Source organism: Aptenodytes patagonicus, chromosome 1 (genome assembly GCF_965638725.1).
Source record: "Aptenodytes patagonicus chromosome 1, bAptPat1.pri.cur, whole genome shotgun sequence".
NCBI lineage: Eukaryota > Metazoa > Chordata > Aves > Sphenisciformes > Spheniscidae > Aptenodytes > Aptenodytes patagonicus.
Window position 1 is genome coordinate 122,310,913 of NC_134949.1, and position 26,491 is coordinate 122,337,403.

Sequence of the window (26,491 nt, forward strand, 5' to 3'; positions counted from 1 at the left end):
CGCCGCCCAAGGAAACTCCTCGAGGTTGAGAGCCCTCATCTTACAGGTGAGTGATTGTGCACATTGTGGATCCTCGTTTCTAAAGCCGGCCGTGCAGTGTTAATTCCTCGTACTCCCTCCTGAACCTGTGGTTTACTGATGTTGTCGGAGTGTTGACACCTCATTTCTAGTTAGTTTTCTCTTAAACAATTTTAGTTAAAATAAAGTTTATTTTTGAATTTATCACCTGCCTAATTTGATTTTGTGAGCCTCTGCGACAGAGGGCATAGACCTTTGCCTACCAGAGTTTCAAATCCTCACCTCTGAATACATTGTTATGACCACTTAGGAGTCTGTTGCTTTGAGGGGGTAGGAAGTGAAAGGTAAACCCTGATTTCTACCCTCCCAACCCTTGCAGCTGGGCAATCTCATGAAAAATATGAAACAGAAAAAGAGAAGATGAGCTCTTTAGTCATAAAACTAGAACTTCTGCCCACAAAAAGCGAGCTGGGTCCAAACCCCACTCCCAGGACTGTAGCATGCATTCAAACATTCAAGAACTAGGGTAGACTGCACCAGAACACAGATTTCCCCCTCCCCAGACAGGTGCCCTAGCTATTGAATGATACTATGTTCCCTCTCCATATCTCAATGCATCTTGTGGTTTCCTTTTTTTTTTTTTTGATTAAACTGAATGGGGCATTTTTTGTGTGAGCTGTGTGAATGGGCTCTATTGACATTTATAGGTTGGGATGGAATAACGGTGACAACAAGGGCAGAACAGAGGGAGGAAGCATGAGCACTGTGAAGATAGCATGTGAGACTTGCACAACCACTAACCCCTGCCCCAGAGGGCAGCAGTCCCGGTGGGCCTGCAAGAAACAGAACACCAAGTGTCTGCCCTGCCAGTAGCAGGCCACCAGCCCATACAGACATGAAAATTAGTCGGCATTACTTGGTCCACATCCAGCAACGCAGTGGCTACTACGTGCGGATAAGGATACAGTTATGCCTACACCTCATAAAGCAACCCTCTGAGGGAGATTCCCTACACCCCCCTGGGTATGCGCGGGCAGGTCAGCGCTGCCTGCCGCTTGTGCCCACGCACCGGGGCGCGGCCTCCCCGCTGCTGCTTCAACCGGGCGTGAGGGGCAGGTCCGTGTGCTGGGCAAGCAGCCGCCCGCCGCCAACGGCACCGGCCCAACGACTAACGGCCGCGCCGAGAAGCGCCGTTGGCGGCGCGCACTCCCCGACCCGCCGGCCTGTCACGGGGACGGGGGGAAGGCGGCGGAACGTGGGAACACACACAATTACCGGGGCTTTCCGCGGGGCGCCCAACCTCCCTCCCTCTCCTTAAGCGGCACCTCCCGTTGCCGCCACCGGAGAATAAACGCCTGAGGGGGCGCCAGTCTCCCGGAGTAAGTCGCTCCCCGCTCGCTTCGAGAACACGCAGGCTTCAAGCCTCCAGCAGGCAGCACGCCGACATTTTGTGCCCCGCCCGGTCCGGCAGCCTGCCCCAACCCCACCGCCGGCAGCGCGGCGCGGAGGCTGTCTGCGCATGTGCAGCCGCCCAGGGCTTCCAGTAACGGCGCGGGCGCCGGTTGTGCTGAGGGACGGATGGGCGACGGAGCGGCGGCGACGGCGGTTGGCGTGGGGCGCGCGGCCCTGGCGGCGTTGCTGTCCTGCCTCCTGGTCGCGCTGCCCCTGCACTGCGCAGGTGGGTCCCGGTGAGCGGGCAGGGCAGGGCGCGGCACGGTACGGCACCCGGGCGGCGGCTGGGGGCTGGTGTGGGGCCCGTTCTCAAGGGGGGGGCGGGGGGAGCGGGTCGCGGCTTGTGCCTTGTGCCGTTGCTGCCTTGCTGCGTGTGGCGCGGCAGGGGTGCCCCCGGCAGCCCCCCCCGCCGAGACTGCGGCTGCGGACCCTCCCGCTTCGGTCCCGCAGCGGGCTGTCCGGTGCCTCGGCCTGCGGCGCTGTAGAGGCGGACGTGGTGCTGGAGCCCGCTCCGTAGGCGCCGCTGCGGGGATGCAAAGGCATCCAGGCCTTGGGTCCGGATGGGTGTGTCTGCCTGTGTAAGCGGGGCTCGGTTTCCGTCGAGTGCCTTGGGTTTTACTCTACAGTTAAGTAGCTGTCTTCATCTCGTCTGCTTCAGGCTTACTTGCTATCTGTGAATTGTAGCGGCTGTAGCTTAAGCGTGGGGCAAACACGTTTTGAATCGTATTGATTTGCTTGAAAGGCATCTCAGTCTAGCCTGACAGAGCCTGAAGTACAAAGTGAGAGAAGTAAAATTGCAGGGTAATGATTTACCTCACAAGGTAGTAACGTGCTGCTTCTTACATCCTTAAGCGGTAAGAAACAACTATTGCACAAAACGTTTTTTCAAGGGGGGAGTATTGTGCAGTCCAGCTAAGCTGTAAATTACCTTCCTGCATATTTACAGGACGTCGTGACATGCAACAGAAAGTATATGGGCTAAGCTAGTTGGGATAATGGAAATATTCTAGCCACGGGCTAGTGTGTGCCTGCTGCTTCTGATGCCACCTAAGCTCTTGAATTCTGTGTAAGATTGTATTGTTCTAGTTCGGCATACCCAAAAGAAGACTAGGGAAAGGCTGTCTTCAGGGGTCCACGCTTTGCATTCATGGTAGGATTCGGGCAGAGAAGCAACTCTGGAACCTTCTCTCTTTCTTTGTTTACTTTCATCCATTTGGTTTGTAGGTGAATTCTTTGTGCATCAGCCCCAAATTCCATCCCAAAACTGGAAGCATTGTGATACATGCAGCTACTTTGATTAACCCACACATATTATAGCAAGTGACTAACATGCCATATACTACTTCTAGAGTTAGAAGTAATTGCTCTGCTACAGTGACCTCTCACCTTCTTCCTTGTCAAAACGAGCAGTACCTCTCTGCTACTCCTGTATAAAAGTTCTTGCACTAAGACTTCTCCTTGGTTCTCTAGAGCACCTTTCTGCCCATGGAACCAATAACAGTTGGATCATTTTTGGGGCATGTTTGGTTTTGGCTTTTTTTTTTTTTAATATCACATAAAATAGGCCTCCTTTCCTTCCTCTGCTGAAAAGCTGAGTTAAAGTTTCCATTGGTTCTACCGCATACTTAATGTGACAAAGCAGCAAGCCATTATGTACTCTTAACAGGATTTCCCCTTCGCTATCTTCTGAGGGAGTATATTTCTGTCCTGCTAAGACTACTTTTTTCTGTTGTTGAATGGCTTTTGTTATTCCGTAACTTTATATAATCGTTATTATTTTCAACCATCATTTATTGAAAATATTAATTAAAATATTATAAATTGAGTAGTGGTGTTTATTTATTAGAACAGTTTTGTATTTAGTTTATTAAAATTTGGCAGGTGAAGGAAGATAGGCAACTGTGCTAAAAGCTTTTCTTGTCTTTAATCTCTTCTTCCTACAAAAGTCTAATCTCTTGTAATGTTGTCCTCAGCACCAAAGTGTCCTCATGCTTTAAGTGAAGAAACATGAATTAATTTTAAATGTCTGGCTTTTAATCATTGGTAAAATAAACCAGGAATAAGTCTTGATTTTTAGATATTACTTTGCGTATCTGGTTTCTAGCTAAATCACGGAATTTCTCTGGTAATTAAACATTACTGAGTTTACTCCTTCATTCCTGGATTGCTGTTCATTGGGATTTAAGAAATTAATTTAGGGAAGCAAACACAAAACACTTACTGGAAACAGGGAGTATTATGTGAAAAGATGGATGAGTGGATCACCTATGCGTGTCTAGTATTGAGAACAAATGTCATGTTAAATCAACCTGAATTTCTGCTATTCTAAAATAAAAGGCTGTGCAGATAGAGGAGCTCCAATTGCATGTATTTTGGCTTAGTATTGCTTTTGAATCTGTATTGTATACTAATCTCTTAAGCATACTGGAAAAAATAATTTTGTTAAACTACTTAAGTATGATTTTTCCAGCTCATCAAAATTTTTTACAGTTCACTGTCAAGAGGGAAGGATGTATCTAGTGGGGACCTGCTAATAATCTGTGTGATAGAACAGTGTAAGCTTATTAAATCTACATATAACTAAGTGGGAGGAGCTCACAATTGCTTTGAAAAGCAGGTGTAGAATCGAGAAGTAGCCTGACAAATGAAAGGATTCATTTGTCAATGAAATGAATGTCATTCAAAGAAATGAAAATTCTGGAGAAATACTCCAGAAAAAAGTACAGTGGTATTGAAAAAAGACATGTGCAGGGCTGCATACTTAGGCAAATAGAGGATGACAAAGGATGGTCTAAATATCAGTTTGGGGGGTGGGGGGAGCAACATTACACTGCCTTGTAATTTATGTGTAGAAGTTTAAGTGCTACGCTGTAGAAAACCCCAAAAGTATTGGGGCACAGCAGTGCTAATTAAAATGAAAAGGTTAGGTTGCGTGTCTTGTAAGCTAGACTTCCATTTATTAATCTCAGCTAGAGTATTGTGATTTTCTGAAGTATACTGTTTCAAGCAAGTTCAACCATTTGGAGAGAATACAAAAGAGAGCAATAGAAGTCATTCAGAAAGCTAGAAAATTTGGCTTAAAAGGAAAACTAAAAGAATTGTTGCTTCCAGTCAGTTTTCTCTTCATCTTTAGTCGTTTAACATAGTTTTCAAATACGTCTGACGTAAAGAATAATGTGCTTTAATATCCATAGACAAAAAGTACACGGGCTAAATGTGCTTAGAGGAGATGTAGGTTAGACTCTGGGTTTTGCTGTCTGTAAACTCTTTGTTGTCCATGGACTATGAACACAACAACTAAGCAAGCATCCTTGCCGTAAGGAAACTTGAATCTCTTCTGCAAAGATCCAGACCTCCAATAGAATCTACTAGGAAATTGATTTGGAAGTTGTTTGCTTTTGATTTACAGAAGGCTTTCCCTAACCTCTAATGGTAAGGATGGCGAAATATTTCAGGAGATTGGAGGCCTGTAAAAATAGATTATGCAGTGGTGGAAACCATAGGACTTCTCTACGCAAACATTTGATGATGTATGTAGAATTGGCCACCTGCTTTCTCCAATGTGAAATATAGGTGATCTTGCAAGGTTTCTTCTGGCTCAGTTTCTGTGCTTCCAATGTATGAATGGGTGATTAGGAAGTGTTAAAATGTGAATTGGTGATCATTAACTTTTAACAAGTTTCAACCAAAGACATTCCTCAAGAGTATAAAATTATAGTTGGCTCTCCGATTATGTCCGTCTTTTTACCTGCAACAGGAGATGGAGTGAACAGATGAAAGAGCATAATTGCGACGTGGAACCCTCAATAAATAGGTATTTTAATTTGGATAAGAAATTTGATTTCCCGAAGAAGATAGTTTGAATTATCAGGGTTGTCTGTCAGGACTGGGAGATCCTTCTGAAGCAATAGTCTGGTTTTCTGACCAGGGCAAGGAGGAAAGTACCTAATCAGGCTCGAGATAGATCTACAAAGAGTATTGTGGTTTTTTCGGGGGTTTTTTTTGTTGTTATGTTTTATACCAGATGAAGCCAAAAGGCTGTCTAGTCCGGTGTTCGTCTGCAGCAGCGGTTGGTAGTGGAGTAGGAAAGAATAAAAAAGCAAGTATATGGTGATGCTTCACAACGTAGTGTTACAGCAATTTATAGTGTCGAGACTTTGTGTCTGAGTTCATAAGCCAGGTAAGAGTTGAGCATTCACAGAGTCCTAGTGATATCAGCGGAGTTTAAACCTAACCTTAGGTAAATATGCTCTGGTTTAGCTATTGTGCAGGGCATTCATGAGGTCAAAGATGGAATTTTAACTTATCTTAGAATAACAATCACAAGGACTTGAGCAATTAAGGATGTATAGAATGCTTACAAAGCCTTTGGAAAGATAACATCTGTGTTGGCATCCTGAAATTAACTACGCCTCAGAATGAGTAGGGGGCACCTACCCAAATGACCACCAATGACCACTCGGGACCCCCGCGCATGCTTAGTATAGTTTCGCGAAGGGTCAACGTGACGTATACTAATGAATTATGGAAACTTGAGTGTATAAATATGCTAAGTTTTCTGTTTAACCTTACACTCGATTTGGGGACCTTCCCCCAAGTGTCCGATTCTGCACACTAACGAATAAAGCAATGTCTCCTTCTAAATGTAGTCTTTTCTCTGCATTTCGGGAGTTAGAGTAAAATGATAACACTAGGGGAAGGAATTCCATAGATTGACTAAGCATTCAATGAAGCAGCAGTTTCATTTGTTTGCTTAGAGCAGAGTGGTGCTTGTTTTAATGCTTCTGGCTTTGTGTTAAGAAGATGGCAAACAATCTTGTGCCGCTTGCATTCCCCATGCCACTCATTAGGTGTCTGTAGATCTTTCATATCCTCCCCTCCGTCTCCTTTTCAGGCTGAAGAATCATAGTCTGATTCCTCCCAGGACAGAAGCTGTTCCATACCTTAGATTGTCCTTGTCACCCTTCTCTGCCTTATTCTGTTCTGCTGTCTGCTTATGAGAGTGGGCACTCCAGAGCTGCACATGGTGTTGAAGATGTCTGTAATGAATTTACATGACATTAAGCTTTCTATTTTATTCCCTTAATTCCATATCAATTTCTAACTTTTCTCCCTTTTTGACTATTGCTGAGCACCGACTGCAAGTGCTCACACTTGTACGTCGTTGTTTAACGTAACACTGAACAACTTTCTGAAAATTCCTGAAAACTATAGGGTCTTCCCTGAGTAATTGGTACAAGTTACTTTTAACCCTGTAGTGGATTTTAAGTTACTTTTACAGGTGATGTCTCTGAATAGCATGTTTCTGTTTATTAAAGTTCTGTAAAGGCTATCACGTGCCACTGAAAACAGCTCTTAATGCCTAGTTTCAGCGGCTTGTAAGGAGGATTAAAAAAGCGTAAGTGTCAAGATGGAGTCCAACCTTGTTCAAACTTGCATGAGGAAGTTCTCGGAGAAAGAGGCAGTCAAACCTGAGACCTGTGAGAGTCAGCTTTGGTTAAAGGCCCAAAAGATGTTCTGGAATAAATTCCTTCTAATTCACTGTGTGTGCTCTTGCGCCAGGACTGGAATACTGTATCTTCTTCCAAATGTCAGAATCCAGAGCTGTATTTTCACAATATTGTTTGTATCCAGAGGGAGGATATGATTATTTGCCATGGTATTTACCAGCTTTAGAAAAAGCTAGCTTAGCTTAAAACATCCATTGGATGTTTTATATCAGCATGTTTTTTGTAACTTGGGGAGAAAGTATATCGGATTAGAACATGAATCGTAAAACGATTTTGTTTCTGCTTCCAGACTTCCTTTTTCCTGTCTGACCAGAAAAGCTCTAATAAGAATTATTGTACAGCTTCATGCTGTGTGTAAGATAAGGGTTTGAAAATGTGGGAAAGATACTCTGGAAGTGCAGGGAATATTTGATTTTCTATCCAAGGCAAACAAAAATAATAGTCTTAACATATAGTAGCAGTTTTTATCAGCGTTGGCGCTCTGTAGGTGCAATGTGGTTCTCCGCTAATACTGTTATCTAATCCTACCTTCTTATGGTTTACTCCAAGGTTCTATGTTGTTCAGGGTAAAGAATCTACCTTGGGAATCTCCTGTTATAAAGACTTCTGTTTAGTACTGCCATGGCAGTACTATTTAAACCTGGTATGTGTGCTGCTAGGGAATCAAGGAAACCGTATCTCGCTTTCTGTGTGCTTTAGGAAGCTATTCAAACATCAGCAGTTGAATTACATTCCAGAAAGACAGATTTTTTTTGAAACAGATTTTCTGTCATACTGTTTATTAAGATGTTTTACAAATAAATATTTAAATAGAGATTGAGTGTATGAATGGTTTTTTTTTAAGTCTCTGCAAATACGTGAATACATGTATTTACAGGGAAAAGCACTACCCTGCACTTCAGATGTGAAAGATGTCAATCTGTTGATGTTTCTTTAGAACTGAAATTGAAAGTGTTATGCTGTATCACAACACTTAATCTTCTGCTGGGTCATAAAGCAATGAATTTTACTAAGCAAGATTATAACATTCAATCTGTCAATTACCATAGGTGGTGGTATTCATCAAACAAATTATTACATGTTTTTTTTCAGGTGGCTCTGACAGGCTTATACTTTCTATAGTAATAGCAGAGTTGTGCTTTTTTTTTTAATTATTTTTAAAAGCTAGTGGAACTTCTTTGTTCCAGGCTTTTTGATTCCTAAATTTAATGCAAACATTCTCAAATAAAGTGAAAATAATGTTTTCCCATGAAGTATTTTCTTTGTGAAGGGATATAAATATTAAAAATTGCTATTATCTGCCAAAATCTGAAACAGCTGCCTTTGTTATCATAAGCTTTTTGGCTGAACTGTAGCCATCTGTTGGATAAATATCTGAAAAAAATTAGTTATTTCCTTTGCTTGCTTATTTTCTGATGATCAAATGTAGTTTGGCATTCTCTGGGCTTATCTTAGTCTGTCAGCTTAGAAGAGTAAAAAATTCATGCATTGTGGAAATAAATTCTGTAGTGGGATCCGTGAGGTTTTATTGAATTCTTTTCCTTTCAGGTTTTGTGCTTTCAGGAGTTATTTCCAAAAGTCAGTAGTCTATGGATATCACTTTAACTCTATTCTCCAAAAGGATTTTGCAGGCTTCAGTTTAGAGACTTCTTTTCCACACACGTTTCCTTTTTATAAAGAGAACTTGGTCATCATGCAAAAACTATTTCATATTTTACAATGAAGAGCCACTCTTAAAATCAAATTCAGGATAACCCTTTAGATGTGCAAACAGACTTTGATTGCCCAGGTGAAATAGGATGTATTTGTTCTGATTTCTTCCCACTGTAATAAAATATTAGACTGACATCAAAAAGCAATTTCAGAGTGATGGTCACTAACATGTTTTTAGAAGTTGTAGCCATTGGGACGTGATTAATAGTGTAACACACAACTGGTTAAAATAGAAAGTCAAGTCAGAGGTGTGTGGTGATTTATTTTTTTAATTATTATTTTGTTAATTCCCCCCCCCGATGTGTTAGAAGTTTAAAGTGCATTCTTAGTCAGAGGACAGAGGTATGCGTTGCTTAAATTGTACATAGCCTGGGTTGTCAAAGATACCTAGTATAGGATACCAGGCAGAAGGACTTAGATGAAGTCCTCTAAATCTGGATATGGCTGCTTAGTTGGTGGTTTTGGTATAATTTTAGTGACTTCTGCCTGAGGTTTCCTCAGTTCACAGGTATTGCCTGTGCCTTCACACTGTTTCCCTTTGCTCAGTAGGCCACAGTCTGGTTTAGTTTCTAGTACTAGAAAACTTTCAGTCCAAACTTTCAGCCCTGATTTGTAACTTTTTAGCCTCGCTGCTTTGAAACAGTGCCATAGACTGGTGTGAAATAATTCAAAGCAAAATGCACCTTATAAATAGCTAGGTAAATTTCAATTTTTGTATCAGAATAATTCCTTCTCCCACGGCATTGTTACTCTCATCTGTCTTCTGATACCTGAATTGTATACCAAATGGGACACCTAGGATTCTGCATATCTCAAAGTTAATGGTAAAGAAGTCTTCTTTAGGAAGTGGAATATAAGGTAATTATGAGGCAGTTGGGTTTTTTTTTTAATAATTATTTTTGAAAGGTGGAAAATAAAGAGGAGAGAGAGATACCCTGCAGGTGATTCTAGCATGCATGCTTCCCTCCTGTTGGCAATCTGCTTGTTAAGACTTCTCTTCGCGTGGTCTGGTCCTTTGCTTGATGTTATAGACATTCTTATATGTGTCCTGAGACTTAGCCCTTGCCCTCCATAAGTCATTTTATGCAGTGTTCTTTGTATAAGAGAAAACATAGGATTACCATGAGCAAGATACAAGATCTGCTATGTGATGGAGCCTCACTGAAAGGGATTTATGTTCAATACGTTGAATTTATGGCAGTAACATGTAACATAAACCAAGTCTGCTATGCTCAATCTGTTCCACAACCATGAAATGACAGCATTAGGTCAATCCCTAGCACTTTGCAGCTGAGATCCAGATGTTGGATCCAACCAATAAAATACTGGTTTAAATGCATTCAGACTGCTTATAATCAACCCATGACAGTGAACACAGGCCTTGAATGTTACAACTGTATATACTTTTTTTAAAGGGCTGTGGGGAGAAAGTCTTTAAGCACAGAGGAAAGAGCTGCGTAGTCAAATAGGCAAAGGAGCTACCTGATGCACAGCTCCTGAGCTGTATATTGAAGTGCCGTTTGAGTAGCATGGGGTTTTTTTAACTCTTATGTTTATTGTTATTTCATTTCACTATAACTCTCTACTTTTTTAACAAAAGTAAGTTATTCTTAAGTTATGTACAAATTATTTATCCCAATCTTTATAAATCTTTATGTTACTTTCTTGTAGGCCAAACTAATCTGAAGAGTCCTCAGGATATTCAGGTCTATGTTGTAAATACAAATTTCACTCTAAGGTGGAACTACCCTGGGAATGATACCAATGTGACATTTTCAGCAGAATACCAGTGGTAAGTAGTAACTTTATTCTGAGCCAGAAATGTCTGATGCTTATTTGTGTGGAAGAGCATATTAATTAATTACTATGCTTCTTGATACTGCCATGTAAAACTTCTGGAGACTTTTTGAAAGTCTTGAAATGAAGTAGAATCCTAGTATTGTCCTTCGTTTGTCTAATTCATATGTAAAATTAGATTGTTCACTGATAGTGATGTGTTATAAATGCAGAACACACTTGATAGTAATGCTTAATACTAGAGTGGTTCTTTGAGAAGATTCACCGGTACACTTAGAAATGTAGTATTTAGATTTATTTATTCTCTGTTTTGTTTTTTTAATTAAGCTACATTATGGACACACACACACACAGAATTTGAGATTTTCCGGGTAGCTTTTGAATAATTTGTCAGTGTTTATGAATCCAGATATCTGCAAATTTTAATCACCAGATGAAACAATCTAAATTTTATTCTTAAATGTTTGCTTGGCTTTCTTCAATTCTTTCATGTACCAATACTTACGCATGCATATACATATACATTTGGTATTTTGTGGCACTTTCCTGACAAGTAAATATTAAAAAACACTTTGAAGATAAAATCACTTAAGAAGTTTGTGATTTTAGGATTTCCTAGTGTATGGTTTTGGATTAAAAAAAGAGCTCGCTTTCTTCAATGTGTAGATGAGAAACAGCTGCTTTGAAAATAGCTTCTGTAAAGCTAATTATTCCAACACTTATTGCTGAACTCCAGTTTTCTCCTTTGTGTTTTTCTTTTCCCCTAATCTACATACCTTGCTAATGTTAGAATTGGGGGGTTTTTGCTGCTTTTATGCTCTTTTAAGCACTTCTTGCCATCAAGACTTTTAAATTTCTTCCAATGAATTATAAAATCATTGCCAGACCAGGGTCGTATACTAAGGATGTAATTCTGGATTTTGGCAGTTCTTTCATGCTGTTTTCTGACACTGTGTGTTTACATGGTGAATAAAGCAAACTGGTATCAGACTTTGCAGACTGATAGTTAACCTTTGGTAATAAGGCTAAACTAATACATTAATACATTAAATTAATGAATTACATGGCAATATGAATTCTAGGGTAACTAAGTAGATAACACTGATTACACTGGTACTGGTGGTAAAACAGCATTAAATGGTGTGACATTTATTAGAAATGGAAAAAGAATCTCAAGACTTAAATTGTGTCTTGGTTTTATTTTTGGGGCGTTTTCTTTCTTACAGGTTTGGAAATACTGAGACAAATAAAACAGAATGGAAGGAGTTGCCTGGGTGTCAAAATGTTACTCTCACGGAATGTGACTTTTCCTCAGCAATAACTGAATACTATGATACACATCATGTGCATATAAGGGCTGAAAGAAGGGAAGAAGTGTCTCCATGGTCTAGCATTTTTGAAATGATTCCGTATTTTATAGGTATGAGCTCCATATATACTGCAACATTTTTAGTTGAATGTCCTTCAGCACATTATTGTGGAAAAATGTGTGTGGTTTCCATTGCTCATAACAACATGACCTAGTGGTTTTCTCAACCTTAATGTAATATAAGGTATTTGCAGGTCATAGAATGTTATGATTCTCTCTTTTCTGGAAAGGAGAAGGTATTCTAAGTGATGCTGTTTTTCTGACAGAATTTTCTGTCACTGTTTTTTTTCTAGATTTCAGAAAAATCCTTTTTGACAGTGGACTTTTCTGGAAGTTTTCTTCTGACCTTGTGACTTTTCATTAGTTACAGTATAGAATGGTGCTGAAGCCTTCCCTCAATGTTGGATTGATTTGTTTGAGCTAGGTTTCTTGCCTTGCATGTTTTAGAATAACTTACACTGATTTTTTTTCACTGCAGATTCTGGAAAACATTCACTAGTAATATTGCATTTTAACTCTACTGCTTTTAGAACCAGCTAATGGTGGCTGTTTGTTAGGTTAGATTTCTATTAGATACTGCCTGAGATTCATGAAAACTAAGATCCTAATGGCAATTACTGTGATCTTGTTACTGCCTCAGAAGAATTAAAAGTAAGATACTATAGGCAGTTACTGTGGTTTTATTAATGTAAATGATTTTTTTGGTGTTTTTTCTTTAAATAGTCATGCTTGACTTTTTTTCTTTTAATATTTGCAGCTCAGATTGGTCCCCCAGAAATAGAGTTGCAGTCCAGAAATGGAGTAATAAAAATTAAGGTTTCTCCTCCAGAAGCAAATCAGGTCCGAAAAATGTGGATATCTCATCTAGATTTTAAATATAATCTAGTTATCTGGGAAAACTCGTCAAATGCAGAGGTATGATCGCTTCTTTTTTTTTTTTTTTTACTTTTTAACCTTAACATAACTGTGAAGCAATGTACTTCAGTTGCTTCATGCTCTAAAGTGGAATTGTTTAATTATGTAACTGTGTATAACTGTTGCTATGCAGTTTAAAAGTTGGGAGGGGATGTTTTCTTGGGGTTTTTTGGTTTTGTTTTCACTAGAGGATTGTATTAGATACTTTGTGATAAGAGTTTGTATTTCTGTTAAATGCTGGAGCCGCTTTCCAATGCATGAGGAAGAAGGTGAAACTATCTCAGATGTGTTGGAGTAGGAGCCACCCTCAGCCAGCAGGAACAGGGAGGGGAAAGAGTTCAAGGCAGTGGGAAGAAACATTTACAGTAAGGCATAGATATAGGGGAGGGGAGAGATAAGAGGTTAACTTGATCTTGCTGAGACCATATAGCTTGACTACATCTGTCAGTACACTGTCCTGTGTCATTAACTAAGTTCTTTGTTTTTATACTGTAGGTTGGGGTTTTTAGGGATTCTCTTGAGGTCTTGTAATTGTGAACTAGTTCCCAAGCCATAATGTCCGTCTCGCACAGCAGATACAGCTATTCTGTAAAGACCAAAGTAGAAACAGTCTTTTTTATCCTTTTAGGGGAATGGGTGCCAGCTAGATTAGGGTAGGAATTGAAGAGAGGTCTGTGTTCATTTGGAAGACCTAGTCATAATCATTACACATCAAAGGGGACAAAAGGCTTTAAGTTAAGTACAAGCTGTATACAAAGGTCAGTCGCTGAAAAGTCTGGTAAACCAAAAGCAGGGAGGTAGCAGGAGGGGGAGGTGGGAGTGTTCATTCAATGAACTGAGGAATGGAAGTGTACTATTTCCCTTCTAAGTATGTGCCTGAATATTTGTGTGGTGAGTTATGCGTCATGTAGAGCAGTGCCACAATCCTTCCGCACTTTCATGTGTTAAGGAGCATGAGATGTTCCTTCCTTTCAATCACATGGCTAAGTTGGAAACTTCCCTTTAGCATTTATTCAACTCATGTATTGTCCTGCACTCCCTATTTTAGCATTTTTGATGGCATATTATATAAATGGGCTGAAACCTGGGGAAGAACAGTTATCTTCATATGCTGTTTGCAATTGTTTCTTACAGTTCAGAAGTCGAAGTATTTTTCCTACTGACATAATTGATGATCTTGCACCAGACGCTACCTATTGTTTGAAAGTTCAAGCAACTCTTCCTTTGGACTTGAAAGAAGGCTTATTCAGTCCCATTCATTGTGTAAAAACTACCCGTAAAGGTACAGAGTAAAATCGTTTTATCTTAAAATGATTACTCAAGTTTAAACTTTGGAAAGTGAATTGTTCTAAAGCAATAGAAATATGCAGAAGTGCCAAGTTCCTCCTCATTTTGGTATAACAGCAATCTTGACAGTTATGTACCTTTTCTATTTTAAATCAATATAAAATGTCACCTATCAATATTAGAGTTTTAATAGTACAAAAAGGCTTTTGCTCTGAGGCAAATTCTGTCCATTAATTTGGACTGCAAAAACTACTTTCTGTATTTTGGAAAACTGGATATTTTTGAATTTGTGACTTTGAATCAGGAGGAAAAGGATGTAGACAAAACAAAAGCCTTTTGTATACTTGGTACTAAATGAATGCATATAAAGTTGAGCTAAGCTTAAAAAAAAATACTGTTTTTATGCAAGCCTTGGTGAATTTATTATTACAGATTCTGAAGAATGGCTTAGTGGCAGTTTGCCACATTTGCTTGTTTTGCGTGTCTAAGTTTAAATTCTTTTGTGTGCTGGTCAGATGTCAGTAAGTACTTTTAAATGTTTATTTCGGGGAAAAAAATAACAGTGTGGGAATGTAGAAAGTCCAATATTAGATTGAATGGATGGTACATCAAAATTACTTTATGTTTATGTGTGTGTATTTTACACATTTTTCTCATCGAGTTATTGCTGAACCAGTTTATTTCTACTAATCTCAATATTTCTGTACTTTTTTCTGAATTGATTTTTAACTGATTTTTTTTTTAGTAAAGGCTTAATATGCTGTGTATATCACAACTTTGATTTACCATCATTATAATGAAAACAGACAATTTATTTTTTTTAATTATTGAGTGTACCATGACCATTTACATGAGAAATGCTCATTAAGTGAGAAATTGCTGTGCATAATATAAAACTTCTCAGTAACTGGGTTTCCTTTTCATTTTGAGCAGTGAATGACCCATTCTGTGCAACAAACGTGAGCGTTCTTGCTTTGAATATGAAATTTCATCTGCATTGGAATAATCGGTATAAACAACATGTGAGCTACAATGTACAGTATCTCATGTGAGTTAAACAATTTCCATATCTCTGTTTAAACAGGTTATGTCATTCTAAATGCCATCCATTATATTTTGCAAATAGTTATTAGAAGTTAAGGTGAAATACTTAGCAAAAGTGGCTTGATGCATTCATCGAAACATTGGGTACATCATCTGGAAACAGTGTGGCTTTTAAAAGGATTGCGTCTAACATCACATCCTAGAATTTCATGGTACTAGGCTTCTTCTAAGAATGTTAAGTACCTGATGGAATGTTACATACCTGATGGAATGGACTACTAAATATATAGAATCATAGAATAGTTTGGGTTGGAAGGGACCTCTGAAGGTCACCTAGTCCAACCCCCCTGCCGTGGGCAGGGACATCTTCCACTAGATCAGGTTGCTCAGAGCCCCGTCCAACCTGACCTTGAATGTTTCCAGGGATGGGGCATCCACCACCTCTCTGGGCAACCTGTGCCAGTGCTTCACCACCCGCAGTATAAAAAATTTCTTCCTTAGATCTAGTCTAAATCTACCTGCCTTTAGTTTAAAGCCATTCCCCCTTGTCCTGTCGCAACAGGCCCTGCTAAAAAGTCTGTCACCATCTTTTTTATAAGCCCCCTTTAAGTACTGATAGGCTGCAATAAGGTCTCCCCGAAGCCTTCTCTTCTCTAGACTGAACAACCCCAACTCTCTCAGCCTTTCTTCATAGGAGAGGTGTTCCATCCCCCTGATCATTTTTGTGGCCCCCTTCTGGACCCACTCCAACAGGTCCATGTTTTTCTTATCACAGAATCATTAAGGTTAGAAAAGACCACTAAGATCGAGTCCAACTGTCAACCCAACACCACCATGCCCACTAAACCATGTCCCCAAGCGCCTCATCTACACGTCCTTTAAATACTTTAAATATGCTGAGGGCTCCAGAGCTGGACGCAGCACTCCAGGTGGGGCCTCACCAGAGCAGAGGAGAGGGGCAGAATCACCTCCCTCGACCTGCTGGCCACGCTGCTTTGGATGCAGCCCAGGATACGATTGGCCTTCTGGGCTGTGAGTGCACATTGCTGGCTCGTGTCCAGCTTTTCATCCACCAGTACCCCCAAATCCTTCTTGGCAGGGCTGCTCTCAATCCCTTCATCCCCCAGCCTGTATTGATACCAGGGGTTGCCCCGACCCAGGTGCAGGCCCTTGCACTTGGCCTTGATAAACCTCATGAGGTTCACACAGGCCCACTTCTTGAGCTTGTCCAGGTCCCTCTGGATGGCATCCCATCCCTCTGGCGTGTTGACTGCACCACTCAGCTTGGTGTCATCTGCAAACTTGCTGAGGGTGCACTCTATCCCACTGTCTATGTCATTGATGAAGATATTAAACAGTACTGGTCCCAATACGGACCCCTGCGGGACACCACTCATCACCAGTCTCTATCTGGACATTGAGCCGTTGACCACTACCCTCTGGGTGCGACCATCTAACCAATTCCTCACCCACCGGACAGTCCACCCATCAAATCCATACCTCTCCAGTTTAGAGAGAAGGGTGTTGTGGGGGACCGTGTCAAAGGCCTTACAGAGGTCCACATAGACGACACCTGTAGCCCTTCCCATGTCTACTGATGTAGTCACCCCATCATAGAAGGCCACTAGGTTAGCCAGGCAGGACTTGCCCTTGGTGAAGCCCTGCTGGCTGTCTCGAATCACCTCCCTGTCCTGCATGTGCCTTAGCATAGCTTCCAGGAGGATCTGTTCCATGGTCTTCCCAGGCACAGAGGTGAGACTGACTGGCCTGTAGTTCCCCGCGTCTTCCTTTTTTCCCTTTTTAAAAATGGGGGTTATGTTTCCCCTTTTCCAGTCAGTGGGAACTTCACCAGACTGCCACGACTTCTCAAATACCATGGATAGTGGCTCAGCAACTTCATCTGCCACTTCCTTCAGGACGCACGGTAACTTTTTTAAGAGATATGAAGCTTGCATTGCTTGGGTTTTTTTTGAATATGAAGAAATTAGATGACTAGAAGCGAGCAGAAATGCAGGTGTTCAGGGTTTTAATTGTCAATGTCTTTGATTACTTCTGGTCAGATCCCAACATGGAAAAAAAAAAACCCATCATGTCTATAAACCTGTATCTTAATATCCAGTTGTCACACAAGTGTTGTGGCCAGCATCTAAATGAAGAGGAGAGATACCTCTAGCATTTGTTTGGAATTCCTTTGGCATGACAGAAAAATAATCGACTTAACAGAACTGTATGAAAAATCTTAATTTGGATTTTAAAAATTTCTAAAACCGATATGTCATTTTTCTCTTGAGGCTTGATTAAAACAGTAATTTGTATTTCCTGATCCAGTTATACTTCATTGTTTTAGTTATAAATGACAAAACAGTATTCTAAATATGAGAAATTTCTAAGAGGCCCATTCTTCTAAAAATAAAAAAAACCTATGTAGCACAAGTGAACGTGCTTTTTTTTTTTCCCCCTGAGTTCAATGACCTCACATCAAAAACTTCTAAACTATCTTTTGCAGTGGGTATCTAAAGAAACTTCATGATGATTACTCAGTGAAGTGGCTCAATGTACCTGGATGTGAAAACATCACTGATACACAATGCAGTTTCTCATCTATCATCACTACTGTTTCTGGATTTTATTATCTCCGTGTGCAGGCCATGAGTGAATATAATACATCATGTTTGTCTAATGAAGTAAAAGTAGATCCTCTGATAATAAGTAAGCAAATGTGTTTTCTTAAATTTTCATTTCTCAGACTTGTACCAAATGCTATTATTTGCAAAGAGAAACTTGCTAGATTAATGAAACTGAATACATAGTTCCCCTACAGAAACTGTGTTGGGAATCCTGGCCTCATCAAGTTCAACAGGAGTTTTTCCATGGTCTTCTTTATTCAGCGCAGCCAGTATTTCACTATATTTAGAATCATATCATTTGCTTTACAAAGTTAAACCACAAAGCATAATATGGCATTTTATAATCGTGCTGTATACTACATTAATCACTGTGTGAGATTGTACTAGAAATATCCCTAGTCTGACTTTTGCCATCGACAGGGAGCACTTCTTGATATCTCAGAAAAATAATGCCAAAGTCAAATAATTTTGGAATCCGCTGCCTCTATTTTCTTGTGCATCTACTCTCATCTCCTCCTTCTCTCTACCCCTGCACAGTGCACCCCTGAATTTTGTGCTGAAGCAGTATTACATTGACATACAACCCTGAAGAGCTTCATGAAAAAGCAGTCTTAAATGATAGTGACATCTAAGTCAAAAATATGTAACACTCTCCAGAGTGAAATTATAGTAATTTTTATCTTTGTTGCACTTTTTTGTGAGAAATGTGACCTTACTAAAATGTTTGACTTCAAAAATAGTTGTCAATCATAAATATCAAGAAATGTTTATCTAATATGTAGGGTAATATTCCATTGCCTTCCATATTGAAGATGGAATCAATAGTTATTCTATATGTCAGCTTTCCCTTGTCCAAGCTCTTAGTAATTAGATAATCCTTCAATAAGATAACAGTGACCTAGGTAAATAATTCAACAAAAGAAAACAAAAACTGTAATGCTTCTCACTTTTCAACTATACTATAACTGTGAAAGAGGGTGTATGTGGAAAAAAAGGGCCCATATCCTGCTGAGATTAAGAAGTGTTCAGTAGTTTCACTTTGACTTGCACAGAGTTAATCCCACCATCTGTGTATTTCATGTCACTGAAACTTGCAGAAGCAACATATGAATGTGGAAAGTGAAAATAATTGAAATATTTCTCAGGACTCTAGATTCTGAATAAAGCTATTAGTCAAGTTAGACTTTTAAGTACACGTTTCTTAAAAATTGTCATAGATAAAAATTACAGTATTTTATGGAATATTTTTATTTGTATTCTTTCAGTCTTATTTGTAACTTTTTTTTTTTTAAATGTCTTAAGATGAAATTGGCCCTCCTGATGTAAAGGTGGACATCAGTGATGTTTTGCTCCATATCCAGATTTCTCCTCCAGGAGGATCTGAGAGTGAAGTCATGAGGGACCATTATGACTTGTCTTACCGGGTTCTGTATTGGAAGAATTCATCAAATAATGAGGTATGAACTAGTTAAATACTTAAAACAGTATATAAAATTTGTTGACTTAAATACTGAGTTAGAGTTCTCCTCAAGAAGCTTGTTTTCGAAAGAGGCACATATATGGTGTATTGATCATGCAATCAATTTGTTTTGTTTTGCATTTTTTTTCTGAAAGATTCTTTTAAAAATCTGGTCAAGACGACTTTTATCAGAAAGTAGTAGAGATTTTAGTCTTTTTCCATTGATGTGGCTATGTGTAATGATTTGCAGAATTGCACTGAGTTTTGTACAAGCTGCTAAATGGCTCACTTTTAAATAGAAGTTGTAGGGTTCTTGTGATGCTGTCTTTCTTACAGTATGACTCTGCACTGTCTTAATGTAGCTTCTGGCCCCTCAAATTCGTTTCTTTCTGTATTTGCAGTTTTATAGCTATAAGTATCATAAAACAATGAAGTCTTGCATGCTTTTAGCTCACGTTTTAATGGATCTTTCCATCTTCTTTAAATGCTTCTCACAGTAAAATATTTTTACAGTAATTGGTAAATGTGTATGTGTAAATGCGTGGAAGAAGAGAAGAAAACAAACTGCAACAGGAGGAAGTTTCATTTTGCACACAGCTTTGAACTGTAGAATTTCAGTATGGTGAAAGCAGTTGGTTCTTGCCGATAAGTGTTTCTGGAATGTGTTTGCTTAGGAGAGAGTTGTGTGGTTTCTTTTATTTTATTTAATCCAAGTGCAGAAGGGTGTCTAACTTCTTACAGAATTACTTCTTCAGCAGAGGCCAAAATTCTAATCTATTTGAGGGACTGTTGTACTATTTATGTGCATCTTATTCTTCCAATTTTTCTTTTTCAGGAGGAAATCAAAATGAAAGAGATAAAACAGACAATAGGGACATTCTCTGATCTAACACCCTCGACTTTGTACTGCGTAAAAGTACAAGCATTCTCAGAATTTTACAACAAAAGCAGTCATTACAGCAAAGAGAAATGCATCAGAACACCTGGAGGTAGGAGGAGCTTGGGAATTGTTAGACCTCTGGAAGTAAAATTGTTAACCCTTCATAGGCCTTTGCAGGTCTCGCTAGTTAAAAAAAATTTGCAGCATGACTTAATGGCCTCACAGAGTTAGCACCTAGTTGGGCAGAGATCCGTATCAGCGGTCAGTCACTTTGCTGCTCTGTGTTCTCTCCTATAGCTAAACTAATAAACTGCTTCTGTTCTGACCTGATCAAAATTACGTCCTGGTTATTCCACGAAACAACTCAGTTTAGATATTATCTCAGATTAATAACTGTAATGATTATGAATTAAACTTAGTTCTGTACAATGACTTGTTAATAGGCAAGCTTTGATTTCTAGTACTTTCAAGATACTTTTCAAGGTACTTTTTAGGAGGGTGCAAGGAATCACCAAATGCTATGTTTTCAAGAATATTTTATTCTTGAAATTGTCTTAATTCTTCTGTGAATGAATTCCATTTTAAAAAATCCTGTGCTAAAGTGTGAGGAGACAAATCATCAGACTCATTATAGCTGAAAGCTCACCTTTGTGCAAAACGAGAATACATTTGTAGATGGATTACACTCACTCAGAACATAAGAGCAAGTTATCTGTTGAATTTAATTTGGCCAATTATCTTCTATTAACAGGCTGTAACACTAGAAAAATTACTAAATATCCAAACTGACTTAAAGCTAAGAAAATGTAGTAATAGTAATGCTACTTTCTTACATCTTAAGCTCTTAGGATTCATTTATATTGTAGTCCTCGCTGCTTTGTCTTTATCAAGCCTAAAAAGAAACAAATACTACTTTTTTACCTTCATAAGAGAAATTCTTTATTTTACTAGTTAGTTATTAGTCTTCCCTAGATTCTTCTATTATAATGAGCCTATTTAAGACCAAGCAGTACATTCAAGACTCTACATTGAGAGGTGCAGACATACAGATCATGCCCTGTACTTCCCATCTGTTCTTATATCCCAGTGTGGAAATCTTTCATTCTTTGATCATTCACACTAACTGGAAATAAGAGATAAAAAGACCTGATTGTCTCATCTTGATTATTTGTAAAGTGTCTCCTGGTATGTATTAATTTTAGTATGTTCAAACTCCCTTCAGTTTGTTTGTTCATTAGAGATAGTACCAGAGAATATGTTGCAAAGCAGAAGAGCGGAGGGGAGAAGGAAGCTTGCAAGACTCTTGAACTTAAGCACTGAATAGCTTACGACTACATAGAAAAAAGGTTTCTTTGACTACAATATTTTGCTATCAGAAGCTGGATTCTGTCATGTAAACTCCTTCTACCATAAGGTCCCAACTTTGAGTCCTGGAACTGAGCCTAGCCTGTTAGAAGGTTTTCCAGAGTTCCTGGGTTAATACAGGAATGCAGGACCATAGACTCATAGAATGGTTTGGGTTGGAAGGGACCTTCAAAGATCATCCAGTCTAATCCTCCTGCCATGGGCAGGGACGTATTCCACTGGACCAGGTTGCTCAAAGCCCTGTCCAACCTGACCTTGAAAACTTTCAGTAATGGAGCACCCACAACTTCTCTGGGCAACCTGTTTCAGTGTCTCACCACCCTCATCGTAAAGAATTTCCTCCTTATGTCCAATCTAAACATACCCTCTTTCCGTTTAAAACCATTGCCCCTTGTCCTGTCACTACAGGTAAAAAGTATCTCTTTCTCATAGGCCCCCTTTAAGTACTGAAAGACTGCAATAAGGTCTCCCCGGAGCCTTGTCTTCTCCAGGCTGAACAACCCCAACTCTCTCAGCCTTTCTTCATAGGAGAGGTGTTCCAACCCTCTTGACCGTTTTTGTGGCCCTCCTCTGGACCCGCTGTAACAGGTCCATGTCTGTCTTGTGCTGGAGGCCCCAGAGCTGGATGCAGTACTCCAGGTGGGGTCTCACGGAGTGGAGCAGAGGGGGAGAATTGCCTCCCTCCATCTGCTGGCCACACTTCTTTTGATGCAGCCCTGTATACAACTGGTTTTCTGGGCTGCAAGTGCACATTGCTGGCTCACATCCAATTTTTCATCCACCAGTATCCCCAGGTCTTTTCTCGGCAGGGCTGCTCTCAATCATTCATCCTCTGGTCTGCACTGATACTGAGGATTGCCCCCACCCAGGTGCAGGACCTTGCACTTGGCCTTGTTGAACTTCACAGCATTGGCCCACTCCTCAAACCTGTCAGGGTCCCTCTGGATGGTGTCCTTTCCCTCAGGGTAACCAACTGCACCACTCAGCTTGGTGTCATCAAGTTGATGACACCATGTTTGAGCATTGAAGTGAAATTCATCTCTCCTTTCTATACTGACAAAGTAAAATCTAGTGCTGAGCTAGTGTCTAAACTACCAGTGTAGAAAATAACTGGAATAGCCTTAGGACTGATTTCTTCTTAGATAAGCATCTGAAAGGAATAGATGCTCGTTGGAAGGTCCTTTTTCTCTCTATTGGCTGTGTTGTAGTCATCTGAAGCTTACAGTTGGAGTTCCTCTCCTGTCCAAGAAACCATCTGGATGCTTTTGGGCCCCTGAAGACCCTGCAAGTCTAGGCACTCTAATGATTTCCTGGCTAAATAACCATGGGCCAACTTCACTGTAGTAATTGCCTGTTCTTACTCCATAGCCCGTGGGATTTCTTACTCCTGTATCTCTGCCTTTTTAAAGGAGAAAGCTCTATCAACTACATATTATGTTCCTTGGGGTTAGACCCTGTACACAAGCAATAGCGCAATAGATTTACATGCATCAAGCGCTTCATGGTAGCTGCCTATGTGCAGCCTTTTTGTCCTGCTGTCAAATAGTGACATATAACTGGGAATAACTGGATCTTGGTTCTGATCCTGTCTGCAAATACCTGTGTTCTTATATTTGGATAAATATTTTGTGCTGTGTTTTTATTAAAATTATCTAAGATATTGGAATGGCATCATTCTTGTAATGATCATCATGGCTGGGTATAGTACTGTGGAAATGGGAAATTTTATGATAAATACTGTAGCAGATTTGGAGATAATCTGTTCTTTAATCTTTGTCGTTTATAAATACCTAGACTAAATGGTTTTTACTCAATTTTTTTAGGTGAAATTTTTCCTCTGGTCATTATAGCAACATTTGTAATTGCCCTGATCGTGGTCTTGCTTGTGGCTACACTGCTTGTTTTTGCCCTGTATCAAGCCTACGCTAAAATGAAATACGTGTTCTTTCCATCATGCCAGCCTCCTTTGAACATAGAGGTAAGATGAGACGTATTTTTCTCATTCGTTAAGCAGATGTATTTTTAGAAAAATGAACAGAAAATATTATGAAGAACTGTTTATCTGTTATCCTGTGGTCTTGTGGGTATGCCAAGATTAATTGTATAGATTTTAACGAAGTGCAGGAATTCCTGTGGAAAAAAAGGGTAGCATCAATTTCTAGAATTCTGCGATTAGCAAATATTTTAACTTTTACGTTTTTCTTCTATCTGTGCAAAAGTGTTGCTAACGATCCTTCGTTCCAGAGAGCACGCATGTCTACCCAATGTGATAATGTACTTTTGCCCTGCTATGTGAGACCAGAAATGTTTTCCCATTGTGTTATCTGGAAGAGCATGCTCTAGCCTTTTTGCCATCCTTTAAAACTCAGAGGAGGCGAAAATGCAAGCCCCGTCTTCGGAGGAAACTTTAGTGTAGCAGGCAGCCAATGCTTCTACCATCTCCTGACCTAGTGGCCTGGATAGTCTCCAAACAGGCAGATGATGTCCAATTTCCAGCTCAGCTTGGCACGGGTAGTACTTAGCGGGGATCCTGTTCTGGAATGAACAGGGCAACACGAAAGTGTAGGTGTATTCTGAAATGTAGCAAGAACTGCTTTTCACTGTGCTTCCTTCTGTGTCGCTCAGAACATTGATGTTGAGCAGTGTATGGCCTTCCTAACGTGTGTCGTCATCTCACTGAAGCTCCTGGGATATGTAGTATACAAAGCTTTCTGAATAAAGTTGTAATTTAAAACCAGTCTCATGGTTTACAAGGGCTAATCTGAATTTAATTTATGTGTAAGGCAGCATTTTAGCTGGTTGGTTCAGTAGAAAACTGGTAACATAATTAATGCAATGCATATTTAGAGCCTTTTGTGATGGATTTGATATAAATGACCACTTCAGAGAATAGATTTAAAGCGTGTAGGATAGACAGCAGTGCACTGTTGAGAGCTGTATAAAGCTTGGTATCCTGCTGCAGCAGCTCACTTCCTCTTTCTTCTTTCAGCCTTTGCTTTATAACTGATAATGATTTGTAGACTCTGCAAACACACACCTGTCATTCCCGTGCTACCACGTGATCTTTGAAAGTGTTATAAATTAGGGTTTTCCTTTAGTTCTTGTGTGGCCTCATAAGGCTATAATCAATGAAATATTGCAGTTACCTAGATGACTGACAACTATGAGCACAGCAAAAGGGTTAAGATTAACGCTAGAGTCATTCTTTAGTGTTCGATTATATGAATGCAACTAAACTTCATCCTAACTTTGAGTTTGTGAACTTAAGGAAATAAATGGCATATTATAGGTAGAAAACCTCACGATGCTACTGAGTACGATACACCAGATTTGTACAGCTGTGGCGTTAAGTGGAATCATTTAGGTATTATGTATGAATGTTCACCTCTTTCTTTTCTTCTTCAGGGTTTTGGAGGACAGCTCTTTAGCAGTCCTTATATGTCAACTACAGAAGAACCGATAGCAAATTGTTCTATAATTGAGACTATCATCACAGAGGAAGTAAATCAAATTGATTTTAAAGACTACAAACATTCTAAACAGAGCAGTCGAGATTCAGGAAATTATTCTAACGATGATGATACTTCAGGGAGCAAAGTGTCAGAAGAAATGCTGGAAAAGGAAATAGTATAACTTTTAAGAAAATAAAATTCATATATGGGACTGGCAGCGTAATAAACTCTTAACTTTTTTATTACGGAAGTTGCAGCCTAAGGAAGACAGTGTGACTTTGGGATCTTGTGTCTTCAGGCTTCCAAATCTGCATTTTGTTAGTGGAAAGTTACATGCCCTCTCTGCTGCAAGCTGACTGAAGTTAAAACACAATTGACTCCTCATACCGTACACCATTTTGACCGACTTTTCATCGTATGATAACAAGAATACCATCTGCGTAAAGAGGAGCAGATCTGCACGCTTTATATACTTGAACGTGATAACCTCAGCAAAAGCCTGCTCTGTTCCACAAGCAGTTTCTTGCTGTCTTAGAGGTTTGTTTTGAATGCCAGTGTGTACTGTGACAGAAGCCTTAAATTCCAGTATTGAATCTTACGATGTTTACAGAGGCAGAAGGAAATTGATGCTGGATACAATTTTAGGAACTTTTCTGACATTCTCTTCCAGCCTCCTCAGGGGCAGTGCTTTTTGGCTCAGCGGGTCCAGAGCAAAAGATGCAGAGAGACCAACAGTAGCCTCAGTGAAGTGGTTCCTCTGAGCTGCCTTGTAGAATTCCGTGTGGCCGTGGCGGCAGGATGCTCCCAGTGTCCACTTGCTTGTTCGTGTATCTGTGTGCCTGCATCAGGGTGCTCTTCTCTCACAGCACTCGGTAATCTCGGCAGGTACGGGGAGGGGAAAAGGCAGGAAGGAGGTTCACTTCACTTGACTCTAAAGAAAAATTTCACAGGGAAGGCCTCTATAAATAGAGGTTGTGTCAAATTGTTTTGCACTGCGTTTAGGATAAAAAACAACAAATGTCCAAGCCAGATGCATGCTGCAAGAAGAAACTGAAGAACACTGTTACTCTCAATGACAAGGCATGTTGAGAGGCTTACTCTGGATTAATTCCACATCCCACCTCACCCCACCCCACGGTTATGTAACCAGAAGTGTAAAATACTTACTTCTAACTGAATTGTATTTAGAAATGTGAATCTCTCTTAACAAGGAGGAAACTTGGTTCCTTGTAATTACAGAAATAAGTTGAATTTAGAAAATGCCTTTTAACAGAATGGTGAGGACGCTTGTCATTCAAAGCTTTTTCAGCTTAGTCTTATTTTGCCAACAGATTTTTCTTTTGTACAAATTACAAGGATATGCTGCAATAATGTTTCAATTTGCATACCACTTTCTTCTGAAGTAATTTTTTTAAAGTAGCTTATTCTTTATGAAGAAATCGACTTAGAGTAAATTGGTTTTGAGCTTCATGTGGGCTGTTTATTGTAACAAGCAACTGTTGGTGTTTATATATTTTTTTTTAATTTTGAAGATGTGATCTAATTTTATAAATTTTATGTCCCTGTGTTCATTGAAGAACATAATAAATTTTGCACATTTACT

At 39.7% G+C, this 26,491-nt stretch overlaps 1 protein-coding gene across 1 annotated transcript; it reads left to right on the plus strand.

Moving 5' to 3' along the window:
• Positions 1-1,458: 1,458 nt before the first annotated feature.
• On the plus strand, positions 1,459-26,491 carry IFNAR1 (interferon alpha and beta receptor subunit 1). Its single transcript, XM_076353233.1, has 11 exons — positions 1,459-1,696; positions 10,365-10,485; positions 11,717-11,910; positions 12,617-12,774; positions 13,909-14,056; positions 14,995-15,109; positions 17,612-17,814; positions 19,035-19,189; positions 20,027-20,180; positions 23,260-23,414; positions 24,842-26,491. The coding sequence occupies exons 1-11, from the start codon at positions 1,597-1,599 to the stop codon at positions 25,067-25,069; spliced, it is 1,731 nt and encodes a 576-aa protein (XP_076209348.1). The 5' UTR covers positions 1,459-1,596; the 3' UTR covers positions 25,070-26,491.